The sequence below is a fragment of the Triturus cristatus genome, chromosome 6 (genome assembly GCF_964204655.1).
Source record: "Triturus cristatus chromosome 6, aTriCri1.1, whole genome shotgun sequence".
NCBI lineage: Eukaryota > Metazoa > Chordata > Amphibia > Caudata > Salamandridae > Triturus > Triturus cristatus.
Genome location: NC_140589.1, coordinates 1,518,160,808 through 1,518,176,407, shown reverse-complemented (window position 1 = coordinate 1,518,176,407; position 15,600 = coordinate 1,518,160,808). Strand labels below are relative to the sequence as shown.

The 15,600-nt window shown below is 40.6% G+C and overlaps 1 protein-coding gene across 3 annotated transcripts in view; it reads right to left on the bottom strand.

Annotated features, from left to right (window-relative positions):
- Positions 1–15,600, bottom strand: part of PLCB1 (phospholipase C beta 1) — a 2,173,917-nt gene that overhangs the window by 347,335 nt on the left and 1,810,982 nt on the right. For all 3 annotated transcript variants that reach the window (XM_085612648.1, XM_085612647.1, XM_085612649.1), the window contains exons 28-29: positions 536–612; positions 352–441 (exon numbers count right to left, since the gene is read on the bottom strand). In XM_085612648.1, the coding sequence (XP_085468774.1) occupies positions 352–441; positions 536–612 (167 nt within the window). The remainder of the gene's footprint in view (positions 1–351; positions 442–535; positions 613–15,600) is intronic.

The window sequence follows — 15,600 nt, the reverse complement described above, 5'->3', positions numbered from 1 at the left end:
ACTTTTACAAGAGTTGTGACCTCTGCTTGGACAGTGCTTACTTTGTGGTGGCAGTCACAGGCGGTGGGCACCAGCACTCATTTTTACCAGACTTTGACACTCTCCAAGAAACAGAACGTCAGAAAAGAGAGAAATAGAAAGATAGGAACACAGATACAAAAGGATATAGCAGAGATAAAAAAGATCCAGCAGTGAGATAAAGAGACGGAAAGTGTGAGGTGGTGGAAAGAGGCAAAAGGTGGAATCAAAATTAGGCAGCCTCCAGATTCAACAACTTCTGCACCTATTTGGGTGTCCTAAGAAAAACCTTCGTCCCCAGCAATTATTATTATTTTAAAATTAGACACTTACTCCTCCATTTGGTTTTTATCCTTTGTCTTTGTTTCCGTGATCTTCTCCTGTCTCTTCTTATCCATTTTCTTCTTCAGCTCTTTTTTTTCTCTTTAGAGGAAAACAAATTAATGAAGTGAGCCCGTGAGATGCCAGCCTGCAGGCGAAATACATTTGCAGCTGATATGAATTTATGTTGACTTACTTTTCACAGGTTTCTTTTAGCTTTTTCAGTTGGCTGTTCTGACACTCTTCGGCAACATCTGTCAGTTTTTGAATAAGCTGCGAATACAAAATTCATCATTTCGTAAATGTATTCCAGTCTAATTAGGTCACTAGTGATATAGCCAAATGCGATAGACACTGATGCAAATGCCACAGAATTTCAAGGAAGGCGTGTGAGAGCTCACACCTGGCTCATAATGAGGGCACTTTTTTTGTTAACGCTGCCCTCAGTATAGATTTTTTTGCTCTGAGAAGCTGCAACTATATGTTTTCACATGTTTAACTGATAACTGTACACTCACAATTGACTCTTGTCGGGTATTGGCCATACACCAAGTTATTCATAATGCAACACTACCCCATCTGTAAACATTAGCAGTGTAGAGCACTCACATTTGTACATGAGCAGCACTTTAACGAAATCTCACTTCCTTTTAATTGCCATGCTGTCCACTGCACACATTTTGGCATGGTAGTCATTAGTGACAGAACTGAGTACAACTTTCTGGAAGACATACTTTCTGTAGTATTTTGTTTTTAAAAATAAATACAGACAGCATAACACATTTTTGCTAAGTGTATTTATCTGTAAAAATCAGCATAAATTGATTGAAATCTGGGAGAAGAATTCATAATTGACCGAGTGGAGGGATGGGCATATGTTGTGGGTAATAGCTGGCGTTCTTGATGGAATGCACTTAGTAAGATACTTTGTATAAAAATACATTTCGAAATGACCCTTTGTCAGATGCCTCGAAGGTGAATTTATCTCTTGGCTGATAGCTTGAAATGATGAACGCCTGGCCGGATTCCTCCCGCAGCATCGCCCGGGAGAGCAGAACACATGGCTCAAGAGTGGTGTGTTAGTTAAGTGGCTTTTCTTGTACTCCGCCCCTGTGGGACTGATGCCACCTATTCTAGGAACAGGTCAGTCCAATGAAACCCAAGAGAGCGGTGCCCAGGGTAAAGAAGCGTAAAAGAAAAGAGCAGCCAGCGGGATCTGGCACCTTTTTCTGTTAGACACGACAGGTTTCACTCGCCATTGCCTTTCCAGTAGAATATTCATCCAAAGAAACACAAAAACTTTAAACTATCAATCAGTATTTTTGTTGAAGACAAAATGTGAATTTTGCTAAACTCTACTAGTGTTTGCAGTGATAGCAGAAAGAACAGGAGCTGCTGGCGCTTGGCAGGTGGAGGTCGAAAATATATCAATGTAGAAAAGGATAATTATATGTCTTAAAGAAGAATTCATATCTTGAAAAAAGAGAGGTCCCCTGCAATGAGATGGCTTGCCAAGAGCAGGGATAATGACAAAAGGTTTCAAAAAGAATCTTGAGCAAGTGAATATACAAGAAAATTGTGGGCACACAACACAGCAATAACAACTTGATAGGCTGTTTAAGCAAATTACAGGAACAAAGCACAACACAACAAACCAAAACAAGAATAGAAAAGATTATTTAATTAATGGACAATGATATACATTTAGATACATACTATAAAAATAATGAAAATGTTCGTCAGGCATACACTCATCCTTTCTAACATCATTTACACATCATGCTCAGAGTCAATATATATTATGGAAATACAATAAATATTTAAATATTTAGTAATACAAAACTGGGCCCATTTTAGGCCCTAAAAGCAAGCAAGCCGGAACCATGGAATCTGTTCCTATAGATACAGACATTACCCTGATGGCTTCCTGATGAAGGCATTATGCCGAAATGCGTGTAGAACATCACAGCCCTCAGAATTGTGTCTCATGGTCAGCACATGGTCATTAATTGCCATCAATAATAATTATGAGTATTGTGCCCAATTTTGTATTACCAAAGATTTAAATAGTTATTGTATTTCCATAATATATATATTGACACTGAGCATGATGAGTAAATGATGTTAGAAAGGATGAGTGTGAGTATGCCTGATGAACATTTTCATAATTTTAAGAGTATGTATCAAAATGTATATCATTGTCCATTCATTAAATATATTTTTCTAGTCTTGTTATAAATATACATGACTTGTTGTGTTGTGCTGTGTGCCTGTAATTTGCTTGAACAACCTATCAAGTTGCTATTGCTGTATTTTGTGCCCACAATTTGCTTGCATATTCACTTGCCCCAAATTCTTTTTGAAACTTAAAGAAGAATTCTACCATTGTAGGCAGTGTGGGCTGTTCTGACTTTAATACCACTCGGCCACTGTCAGGCAAGTGCCATCTTCTTACCACAGCAGCCCAAGTGGACCTTCAAAAGCCATTAATTGCTTCAGCCCCACTTCCCCCAACATAAGGGTGGTAACCGCTATACAAATGCTACAATACAATACAAGTAGTACACGCCTCTAAACTGACATATACAACTTGTGCAATACCAGTTGTACTATATTAAACCGAGGCGGATATGTCAAATTAATTAGGAAAACACACAGGAACCTATGTCTCCGAGCTTTCTTTTCGTCTCTACAAGGTGGCTACTGTGATTTATTGCAAAGGCCTCGATCATTAAAAGTAAAGGTTAGCAGATGTCGTCAGGGACGCTGCGGTCGTGGCCCGCACATTCATTCTGGGAACTGTAGGCTTGCGTCCCCTCAGCTGAGCTCATTATATTGGAGTTCTGGATTCAAATGCTTTATGAGAAGGAATTCATGGACTCGAACATGGAGCCCCCGTGACATGGAGTCGGCCAATAACCTTCATTAAAATGCTATTCACAGAGGGATTTTGATGGCACACTTGTGAACAATGAGGTCACGAGCACTAAATGTTAATTTGAAGACTGCCTCAATGAGGTTTCCATACATCTTTGTGCATGCTGCAGAGTGATACCGGAAGTAGATTATATGCATCATCTGTATAAGCATAATGTTCCGGCCATTGAAAAATAGTATTTTTCAACATTTATCTAATGTTGACCGAACTGGATAACAGCACAAATACAAAACTAGTACTACCTTTTGTCTAACTTGGAGCTGGCATTGATTTTAAGCTTGAGTTAAGTAAATGTAATTGGGTTTAAAATCCCAGATGCAGTGAACAGCGCGTTCTTTAAAAATATACACCTGTTTTTTTAGTCATAGTTATTGATTTCTTTTTGGCCACGTGGTTGTCTGGGTTCTCTTAGATGGGATTAAAATCTGCCCTGTTCTCCTACTCACATCCTCCCCTAAGTAATTGAAAACAAGTGTTAATGGAGATGATTTAAGCTTGTTGGACTCTGTCTGCTACTTGTCATTAGACGACAACTATTTGATTTATAATTCCTCTGCCTACAATATTGTAAAGAACTGCATTCCTGGCATTAATGTTACATCTGAATTTAGGTTTTTCAAGTAATGCCATATGTGATCCTTTCTTGGTGCTTTGTATTACTTTCTGTGATTCTTTTTCCTGAACAGTCCACGATTGCTTTTCTGCAAACAGTCAAGACTGCTTCTCTGGTGGAATGGAGTCCCACATTCATAATTTTCCCTTAGTTGCAACATTAATGCTCATTTGCTAGAAATCTCCTCTCCCATATCACCACAACTCTGCTAGGAATAATTTTTACCTACATTCTTGCAAAAAATGACAACCCTGCAAACATTTGTTTTGGCCGACAAAGCACTCTGTATTCGAAGTCGTCAAATGGCTCCATGTTATGATGGAACCTTACAGACAGTCCAGGATTGTTCCACTAATAGCACTAAACATGATGGGGATTTTAGTTTTACTTTGCCGATCATATGTTGGCTATAATGTGCTCATTCTCATGTGTGAATTCTTCTGGTATCCTGTGTCGGTCTTAACTGGGGCGCCACTGTGATCTTTTTGGGAAAAATGTGAGTTTTTTTGCTGCCGCAGACTGCAGTTGATGTACGTTTTGTGTGTTTCATCCCCTGTGTTGTATTTTTGAATGGTATGTGAAATTGTGTAATATCGCCTTGAAGAATTACACAAAATTCCATGAAAATTCATGAATTTACACAATTGTAGAAAAATTTGGTTTGACAGTATATTGCATCACCTTTCTTACATGAGCATGTAACTAACGTAAAAAAAATACTCAAGAGAAACCAGCAGGATACTGATTCGAGCAGAAAATGACTCTCAGAGACTCCCCTTGGTAGTCGTCATATATATATATGTTTTCTTGTGCAGCACTGTGAAGTTCTAGGTTATGCAAAGAGGTCTTGAAATCTTCCATTTAAATCACCATGTGGGTGTTTGTTCATTGTGTCAACATTTGAATATAGCCATGGAGGCAGTAATTAGTCTGTTCCATGATGATGCATTTCAATATTTCACATGTACTTCACCCAAACCAAGATAGCCGTGAAAACGGACCCTCCTAATTCCTTCAGATGATCACAACAAGGACTTTACAACGCTGAGATTTTCAGGAAATCACTGCTTCACAATGCTTCTTGACCTTTTTTACATTCGGTACATTGCCGCCTTTCATTCTGCTATGGTGCTCCTGCTGGTCCTGTCTAGCTAGGAGTTTTGGTATTCTAACTGTACTACCTAGCTTTTGCTTTGGTTTTGCCTGAATGTTTTGCATTCCTTTTTGTTTCCAAAATTCAAGGTGTATTGGTTGGCTACTTGATTATGTTCCTTATCATATTCAAGACACCTGCTGACATTAATATGTATTTACTTTGCTCCCACTTTATTATACCACAGCTTTACTTACAACAAATTACTGTTTCAAGTGAAACACGATAGGGCTTATTCACAAAGGTAAAATTACATTTTTAGTGTAAGAATACAACTATTTTGCTAATCACAAACTATGAGTGTAGTATTATATGCAGTATCTTTAATACTGCAAAGACTTCACACTAGAAGAAAGGCCAGTCTTGCAGTCGTAAAAATACTACACATGGAACTACACTCATTGGGCCTCATTTACTATATTTTGAGGCATGGCAGCACAGCAAGCCTTCCTGCTGTGCTGCTGTGCGTCAAAATAAAAGGGCGGGAATGCACCGTATCTACAAGAAACACCACACATTCCTGTCATTCAACCCTGGCCAGCGCACAAACCGCAGTCGTGTTCCAATGCAAACACCCTTGCATCATGTTGCACAGATGCCTGCGTTGCGGCGATTATTGTTTTTGTGTAGGAAGGGACACCTTCATGCACAAAAACAATCATTAATGTCATTTTCCTCTTTCTGTGCATGCTGCAAAATGCAGCACACATAGACAGAGGAAAAAATGAGGAGAGATAAAAGTATGTCTCCTCGTTGCGCTGTTCCTACACCTCCCCTGGGGAGGCACAGGATTCTGACAAATTCCCAGTTTTACAAAATGTTGTAACTCTGGGAAAGTGTCAAGTTCCATGGATGTTGCGTGGGAACACCCACAGCAACACCTATGGAACACTCATTTCACACAGAGTAATGCTTGTAAGGGTTCCATATTTACAAGGCCATGAAAAGTCACGCAGGGTGACTTTAAGTGGCCTTCTAAATATGAGCAAGCCGATTGTGCTGCCGATGCATCAAAAAAAGTGATGCACTGGCAGCACACAATGGGCTTGTAAATAAGCCCCATAGTTTGTGAATAACAAAAAAATAGTAAACTTACTCCAAAAGTGCAAGGTTACTTTTGTGAATAAGGCCCGATGGGTCATCTCCCACTATCCCAAAGTGGTGATTGCATTTCTACAGACCTGCGGGCTAAAGGGAAAGGTAGAGAGTTCTTTATCGGCAAAATTATTTCCTCATGGGGAATTTTTTTTTTAACGCTAGGAAGTACAATTTCAATTTGGCAACATATTTATGTTATATATTAATGTTCAAATACAACATTTACACATCTGAAAATGCTTTTTGCAGGAATGTATAAAATAATTTCTGTTTATAAACTGCAAATGTAGCTTTTAAGGAGTTCTTATGGAGTACTCCAACAATCTAGAGGCACAAACCTATAAGAGTAAATTTAGGGCCAGTTTTATCAAGAGTTTATGCAGCACAATGCATCAAAACAACTTACTGAGCTGCGTTAAATGGAGATGGCAAGAATGTATTTACTAATATATGGCACATTTCTTCTCTCTCACTGCACTGGCGCGCTATTTGCTGCCTAGCTCAAATGCAGGCAGCCTTGCGCTTAGGTGTAAGGATGCCTGCGTTGCAGGCAGGATTATTTTTGTGCAGAAAAGGCTACCTTCCTGAACAAAAACAATCCTTAAAGGCGTTTTTCTGTTTTTAACTGTGCTGCAGAATGCAGAAAGAGGAAAAAGCAAGGCGAAATAAAGACATTTTGACGCATTCCCAGGTTTACTTTTCTTTTTAAGTCTGGGAATGTACCAAAACACAAGGGTGGATGAGTGGAAACACCCATTCCACACCTATGTAACATGACTTGCACTACATTGTATTACTCCAGATTTACCCAGCCACGCAGTTCCACAGAAGGTAGCCTTGCGTGGTCTGGTAAATTTGACTTAAGGATTGCATTGCCCTTTCATCACCCTGCGTGACGCACGGGCAACACAATCCTTTAATAAATTTGGGCCTAATTGTTTGAGACTGAGTCTCTGGGTGTTTGACGATTAGGTGAGCAATGGACAGAGTACCCTAATACCTTTCTACTAACTTTCTTTGCAAGCAGACTTCAAAAGTCATTGTGCTCTTTGAATCTTTTCATGGTTCAGTAAAAATCAAGAGCTTGTACAATAAAATACAGAAACATACAAATATGTATCCCAGGCTCATTAGCCACCATAAACAGGGCTATTCAAGGTTTGCTGTAGGATAAGAAGGCAAAGAACCGTATATTAATTCAGAGGTGCCCCTAGCAAGGACCTTTCAAATGTACTTTCTGTTAGAAAAATATCTTAGGGCTACTGTCATGATAATTAAACAACTTTGGATAGACATATGACTTAAGAGAAAATTTTAGATATTCCTCTGCAGGCAAACAACAGCTCACAATCTCAAGACAATGGAGCTTTTGTAACTTGTACATGATATCTTTGACGAAGACAGTCCATCGAGTGTATACTAATCGTAACATCTAAAACAAAACTAGATATGATGGAATCCAGAAATAGCTATACCAGTTTAGGGTCAGTATGTAGCGTATTGTAGGATTATATACCTACTCCTATTGTGACTGAATCATCAAGAAATATGTCTAAACTAGATGCAGAGAAAGAATGTTTAGATGTGAATCTTGCTAGCGTGAATAAATTAACTAAAACTCGGCTCTCTACCATGCATACTTTTCTCATAAATGATGTCATTTGAAATGTCATGAGTGTTTTTATGAAGACTATGATTTAACATACTTTAAGTGAGGTAGTATGATAAAGGCTAAGCAGTTCATGGGCAAGGTGCAAATTATAGTTAACTTAGCTTGGCTAGCGGGTTCACAACACTTTGTAAGGTGAGTGAGTTATAGTAAGTGTTGGGTGTGGCATAAATTATACATTTAAGTTATAACTGTAAAGTTATAACAATAACCTTTGAATTTCAAATTTTTGTGTTGTTGAATTGTTTTTTAATAGAAATTTGAAATTATGTTTCCTAACTATAACTAAGATTAAACCTTTTTTTCATTGAATTTCAATGTTTTTTTAATTTAAATGTGTTTCAACTTGTAGAGGGGAGTGTCGTCAAGTGGAGTGTCGTTGAGTGGAATGTCATTGAGTGAAGTGTTGCCGAGTGGCATAGAGTAGAGAGCTGTTGAGGGGAGTGGCATAGAGTAGAGTAGAGTGTTGTAGAGTAGAGTGTCATCGAGTGGAGTGTCATACAGTACAGTGGGGGAATATGTCATAAAGTGGCGTGTCGTAGAGTGGAGTGTTGTAAAGTGGAATAGTGTGGAGTGGCATAGAGTGGAGTAGAGTGTTGTAGAGTAGAGTGTCATAGACTTTGGCACAGTGGAGTGAGAGAGTGTCTTAGAGGGGAGTGGCGTAGAGTGGAGTAGTGTGGTCATAGAGTAGAGTGGAGTAAAGTGGCATGGAGTGGTATAGAAGGACTTGTGCAGAGTGTCATAGAGTGTAGTAGAGTGTCATTGAGAGCCATAGAGTGGAATAACGTGTTGTAGAGTGGGGTGGCATAGAGTGGAGCAGAGTGTCATTGATTGGAGGGGCGTAAAGTGGCATAGAGTTGAGTACATTGTCATACAGTGGAGTACAGTGGGGTGACATAGAGTGTTGTGTCATGGAGTTGTGGTGTAGAGTGTCATGCTGTAGACTGCTGTGGCGTAGAGTGTTGTGAAGCAGAGTGTCATTGTGTAGAGTGTAATGGTGTAGAGTGTCATGGCATTGAGTGTTGTGACGTAGAGTATCATGGAATAGAGTGTCATGGCACAGAGTGGTGTGGCATAGAGTGGAGTGATGTACTGTGGAGTGGCTTATCATAGAGTAGAGTGGAGTGGCATGTCATAGAGCAGAGTTGAGTGGTGTGTCACAGAGTGGCATGCCATACAGTGTGATAGAGTCAAGGGGCATGTGTCATAGAGTGGCATGGAGGATCATAGAGTGGAGTGTCATAGAGTAGAGTAGCATGGAGTGGTGTGGAGTAGTGTGTCGTACAGTGAAGTTGAGTGATGTCTCATAGAATGGAGTGGAATGGCGTACAGCGGACGCCATACAGTGGAGAAGCATGTCGTAGAGTGGAGCAGCATAGAGTGAACTGAAGTATTGTAGAGTGGTGTGTCATCGAGTGGAGTATAATAAAGTGCAGTGTCATAAAGTAGCATGTGGTAGAGAGGAGTGCCATAGAATGGAGTGTCATGCAGTGTCATGCAGTGTCATATAATGGAGCAGAGTGGAGTGGCATAGTATGGAGTACATTGTTGTACTGTTGAGTCTTGTAGAGTGTAGTAGAGTGTCAAAGAGTGTGGTAGAGTGGAGAGGCACAGAGTGGCATAGAGTGTAGTGGTGTAGAGTGGAGTTGTGGAGTTGAGTAAAGTGGAGTAGTGTGTCATAGACTATAGTGGAGTGGAGTAGAGGAAGTTGCATGGAGAATCATAGTGCATGTAGTACAGTGACATATAGAGGCATACAGTGCTATAGACTAGAGGGGCATAGATTGTCACAAAGTGGAGTAGAGCACTGTACACTGGAGTAGAGTGGAGTGGCATGTCATAGAATGGAGTGTCATAAAATAGAGGTGTATAGAGTGGAGTGGTGTACAGTGGAGCGCCATGACGTACAGTGGAGCAGCATGTTGCAGAGTTGACTGGCGTGTTGTAGAGTGGAGTGGAGTGGAGTGGTGTATCATCAAGTGTCTTTTGTCATAATTTTTTATTTTTTATTTAAATAGGTACCGGAGGTAGTTGAGAGGAAGTACCACGGTACTTGGTAAACCTTTTTTAAATTATCCTTATCTATTTAAACTTTGGTAAAGTGCCTTATTTCTTCCTATAGGTTAATAAAATTGTAAAAATCGATCTCATTTAGACATTCAGAACACAGCCAGAGTGTGGTCTGAACGATATGGCTACCTTCTTATTTTGTGAGTTTCTTCAATAGCCAATAATATTGTGTTTTGTTGTTTTTGTCATTGCTGTGTCCCAATATATCACTAAGTGTTTGTTCTTTATTACTAAAAACCACAGAACCAATTTTAATCTACCAATAAAAAGAAACCTTTCCAAACCATAATCTATATTTCTGCCAAATTTAATGAAAATTCGTCCTGTGATTGCTGCTCTGTTCAAAAAGTCAATGGAAAATGAATTGGTGGAAAACATGTTTTGGGAGCCCCTCTTTTTCTTTCTTTGCACATCCCCTTAACTAATCACCACACAACATTGCATCATCAGCTAATGTAGAAAAAGGAATGGGTCTGCAAAGTTTTGTGGAGATTCAAATGTTGGCAAAGTTATTACCAATCAAAAATCCTAGGAATTACAATTTCTCGGAATGCTAATTACAACTATAGCGTGGCTATTGCCAATCTAATTGGGTTTTTGGTTTATCAGTGAGCCAATGGACCAAGTCACAGTGAAGATTTCTAGGTTTGGACTGAGTCACTTTTTTGGAATTTGAAGGGGGATGAAGCATGAGGCTGTTGCTGACGAGAGCTCAAGGAGCCTGGATACTCTTTTGAAGACGTACCACTGAACAGGATTTGCCACTGCATAGAAGAACGTAGAGGGAGCTATAACGAAGTCAGGTAGACTAGCGATGTTACTATGGAAGATCAGTGAGCAGGTTGGTTCCGGTCTTCCCTTGATTCTCAGAGTCCCTTTAAGCCAAACATTTTCTAAAATCCAAGTTTTGGATTTTGCATATCTGGACACCTTTAACATTACCACCAAAGTCCAGGACTGGAGGGGTATCACCTGAAATCACTCAGGCTGAATCGAGGTGTGGGTTCAAGGTGGTGGGAAACTGTAATTTCCATGTAGCTCTAATCAGGAGGCCAGCAAACTAGCCTTTGGAGTCACTCTCGTAGTCCTGGGTTCAGGTGATAAAGCAGGGCTCAAGCAGCAGGGCAAGCCCATGAGGGTTCCAGGCAGGCTCCTTACAGCAAAGCAGTCTTGTGCATATACATCAGGCGGTCCTATGAGTGTCCATCCACAAGTTCAGAATGTAAACTGAAGAGTGGGTCTGAGGGTCCTATTTTTATATCTGGTGCCTTCTTTGAAGTAGGAGTAGTTTCTAGAGGTTTCTATTTGAAGTGCTTTGACTCTCTTGCCCTGGCTCCAGACTGGCTGCAGAGACAATTCAGTGGCGACAAGCCCCACACTGCCCGCAGATGGCACATTCAGGCACACCTAATCCATCTATTATGTGACTCTCTGGGAGGAGTTCACAAAGTCTAACTGCAAAAAATGCCAACTTTCTAAAAGAAATTTAAAATCCAACTTTATCATTAAAGAGGATTTTTAATTATGCTTTCAAAGACACCATGAAGTGCGCATCTGTTCCAAATCAAAAGGTAGCACTTATTAAATATAATAAGACAACCCAACGGAATCCTAATAGGACGGATAGGCCTCACAGCAGTAAAAAACTAATTTAGGAATTTTTCACTACCCTAAAATTGCATGCCCAAGTTTTAATTACAATACACCCTGCTCTAAGGGCTACCTAGGGAATACCTTAGGGGTCACAGCAAGAAAGATTCCGAAGTTGATGCATCCATAGCACAGTTCATCAGAGTGTCTAGAGTTAACACCTGGATGTCAGCCACAGTGATATGTGCATAAAAAGGGTAATCCTGGGCTCCCAGTCCTACTCTTTGTGATTCCCTCATCAGCCCCATCTCCTTCCTAACATTTGTCCAGACCCCTTCCTTTTGATCTATCATTGAATCAAACAGCACCCTTTTGAAGTATAAAGGGGAGTCTCTTCCTCCCTTTCACCAGTGTGTTTTACACACAGCTGATAGGAATGCAGAAATACACAAATCTGTCTTGTTGGATCCCTCTACTCCTCATGTCTTCACCAGGCAGGCCTGAGTTTCCCAAAATAAAACCCAGGACCCTCTATTTAATGTACCATTGCCGGCAAACTTGCACTCAGTGTGCTGTCACAGCAAATATACTCTCCAGTATTTTTACCTTCATGTATTGTGTGACTACAGATCCACATACATTCAGCACACACATTCAGTCTATGTGCACTGCTCAGTGCTGTAGCTTTCCTGTATTATACGGTGTGCTATTTGGAAACACACACACTGTCAGCACACACACTCTCCATGTGTGCACTGCAAAACACTTCACCCTTCATGCAATGTTCATCACACAAGCACACATACTGCACAGCACTATGCCCAGTTTCGCAGTAACCACATATATACAGAACTGCTCTTTCCTTGTACTGTGCCCTTCCCAGGCACACATACTTCCAGTGCAGAGTCACTCATCCTTCACTAGCAGCACTCTACCTCTACCTGATGTAGCCCAAGGGTGGTTAAGTAAATAGTATTGTAATTTAAAAAAGGTGAGTGAGCCTGTAGGCCTCACTCCAGTGACACTGAATAAAAAGGACCTGTTGTCTCCTACTGATCACTACAAAGTATGCTGCCACCACCCCGCTTGTGCTGCTTTACCCTTGGTGAAGGTGGTAGCCTTCCACCATGGGGGTAGCACTTTGGGTGCCCCTCCAGGTCCAACAAGACTGCAGGCCTATGTCATGGTGCACACTCATGAACTTATGACAGTAAAAATCAGCATTAGGGATCCAAACAGTAGAGCTCGGCAGTCAGGGTAGGAGTACACATCTTTTACTATGCAGAGGACATAAGAGCCAACAGTGTAAATCATAGAATTTTGGGAATTTTTTGTTGCACTTCTTACATGAAATTCCTGAAATTTTGCCATTGCGCAAATTTGCATAGTTATATGCAATTTGTGGTAAAAATTTGCCTCAAATGCACAGGAAAAACATAATACAAACAGCTGTTATTAGTGGTGTTTGCTTTGCACTTTTTAGCACAAAGTGGGTTTTTGCGTTTAAAGTTTGCACAAGGACGCATTTCTCACAAAAATATAGCGCTAAATGACAGATTTGTATTTTGCATTATTGCTTGTAATTTCCCATAATTGTGCCTAAATATCACATAATTAAGCAAAACCAAATTAGACGACCTTTGCACATCCCCACTGTTTTTCATATGTCTGATTTGTTATTAAAAGTTTGGTCAATGCTTTCTTTGTTAATGCTGTCATTGTTTAGAAATAATCTGTTTCTGAGGGTCTTTTTTCACTGCAGTTGGAGGTGATTATTTAATCAGCCCATTTGCATCTGCAGGAAAGTTTTCTGAAATTTGTATCAGTTTTGTGTCTGAATGTTCATCTCCTCACTTTGTAAGAATGGTTTATTTTTGATAAGATATGCTGATTTAAGGTCTAACTTTGAGTCCTTAGATGCAGTCTACCTATAAATCATTAAAACATAATCAATTACACAGCTCTCAGGTGGGCTATGATTGTAAATTGCCCCCAAATACCCCCCACCCCATGTCTCCGTCAATATGCAATGGTTTCACTGACTAATTTGCATATATATTAATGTTTCTTTGCATAGCTGCTTATTTCTTGGCCACTGTTTAATGCAAAGGCTTTTGAATAGATGAATTTGTTTTCTAGTAAGTATGAAATATATTTGCCTGCAAGTTCACACATTTGTGTCTCAGTGCAACAGAATAGTCTCTTTTTTGGAGAAGGAAAGCACCCAATTCTGTGATCTCACAAGAGGGTTCAGCAGGTGGTACAATAGTGGGCAAATCTCATCCTGATGCTAGAGTAGCTGTCAAAAGATTTAGGGACATATTCACATGAAAATGTCGGAGCGCTGAGCTGCGGCAAATGTGGCAGTGCCACGGTACAACACTTTTGAAACGCAGGGATGCAACATATTCACAAGAATACCATGCACCCCTATCTCCTAGTGCTGGCGCAAAAAAAGCTGCCTAGCACCAGTGCAGGCACCATGCCGTCAAGTTGTAAGGGTGCCTGCACTGCAGGAATGATTGTTTCTGTGCAGGAAGGGGAATCTTCCTGCACAGAAACAATCAATAATGGCCTTTTGCACCTTTTATGTGTGCCGCAGAATGCAGCACACATGGCAAGAGCAAAAAATGAGGATAAATGAACAATTTCTCCTTGTTGCGTTATTTCAATGCCTGGGATTCCATGGCATTCCTTATTGGTGCTGCCTCATCCTTGTAAGTCTGCGACAGCCTCAAAAGCAATGGGCAGAGGACTGAGGAGGAAAGAGGCATATTTACAAGATGGCATTAAGCCATGAAAAGTGGCTTAGGGGCACCTTGTAAATATGGATAACGGCGCTGCGCCACCAGAGCGTCAAAAAAGTGATGCTCCGGCGGCTCTGAGGCTTGTAAATATGCCCCTAAGACCCATAGATTGCACCTCTTTTAACCAGTGTTATGCATTTGGCCATTTCTGCTTTGTGCCAGATGTGTATAACCCTTTGTTGCATTCCTCGGTTTTGAACTGGGGTTTAATGGGCCCTACTTCTAGCTACTGGTATCCAGTCCCACAGGCAATAATCACTAGCTTCCCATGCCATGTGTCATTGATGACATTCATGTCGTGGTTATTTTTTCAGTCAAGATTCCAGTAGCTGATTTGTCACCAAAGATTGATGACTGTAGCCTCTGGATATTTCACTTTCTTATTACACACAATGACATTTGGTGCAGTAGCTTGATTAGATTGACTGCGAAATACAATGAATATTTTGGAGATGAAAGTATAAGACCTCCATATTCATATTTTGCTGCTCTTGGGTTCAAATTTGTATCATATAATTGTCAGGAAATAAAACTGATGTCCTATTTACGTTTTATGAACTGCAATTCATCATCCTTAAAATGGTTTATTGTTTGGTTCCTCGTTGAGGTATTTCCAGGCCCCGTGTGTAGCAATAGCTGTTTTGTTTTTAATTTTAATTGTGTATGATGTTTGGACTGTGTTTTATTCCGTAGACCCATATATTGCTTCTGCTGTCAGCATTTATTAATCTCTCTAACTGTATCTAGTGTTATGTTTTTCTCTGGGCTATGACTTAATGCAACATCTTCCTGTTTTTTGCAGATGGAATTTTAGCCTCATTCCCGGTGATGTGGAACTGCATTCACTACTACTCTGTCTCACCTTGTCACATCTTGCTGTGGTTACCTGTAATGTGATTTCTTGTTGTGAAGCTCCTTCTGTTTTCTAACTGGTGATTGTGTTTTACTGTTATTCCATAGCAGTGTTGTGTCCTGCGAAACACTTTCTAGTGTCTCGACAGGCACAGAGTTAGTAGCCACTCCCATATGGGAGTGGGCACACCTGCATCCCCACACGCATCCCTCACAGGCATCACGAGTGACATGAGCCTGCTAATAAAAGGGCCCGAGTGCACGTGCTCGTGGCCAGTTACTGCCCCATAACACGAGGGTCCGTCTCTCCTCACCATGTGGGCCTGAGGCCCAGCACAACAATGGCGACGAGGATGGGATCGGACTCCAAGCGTGCCTCCGTGGAAGTCACCCCGTGAATGAACGGGTCATAGGGGTCCCTGCTATAGTGGTCCCTCAAGGGGGCACATCACACAGTGAAGAGGGGAACCA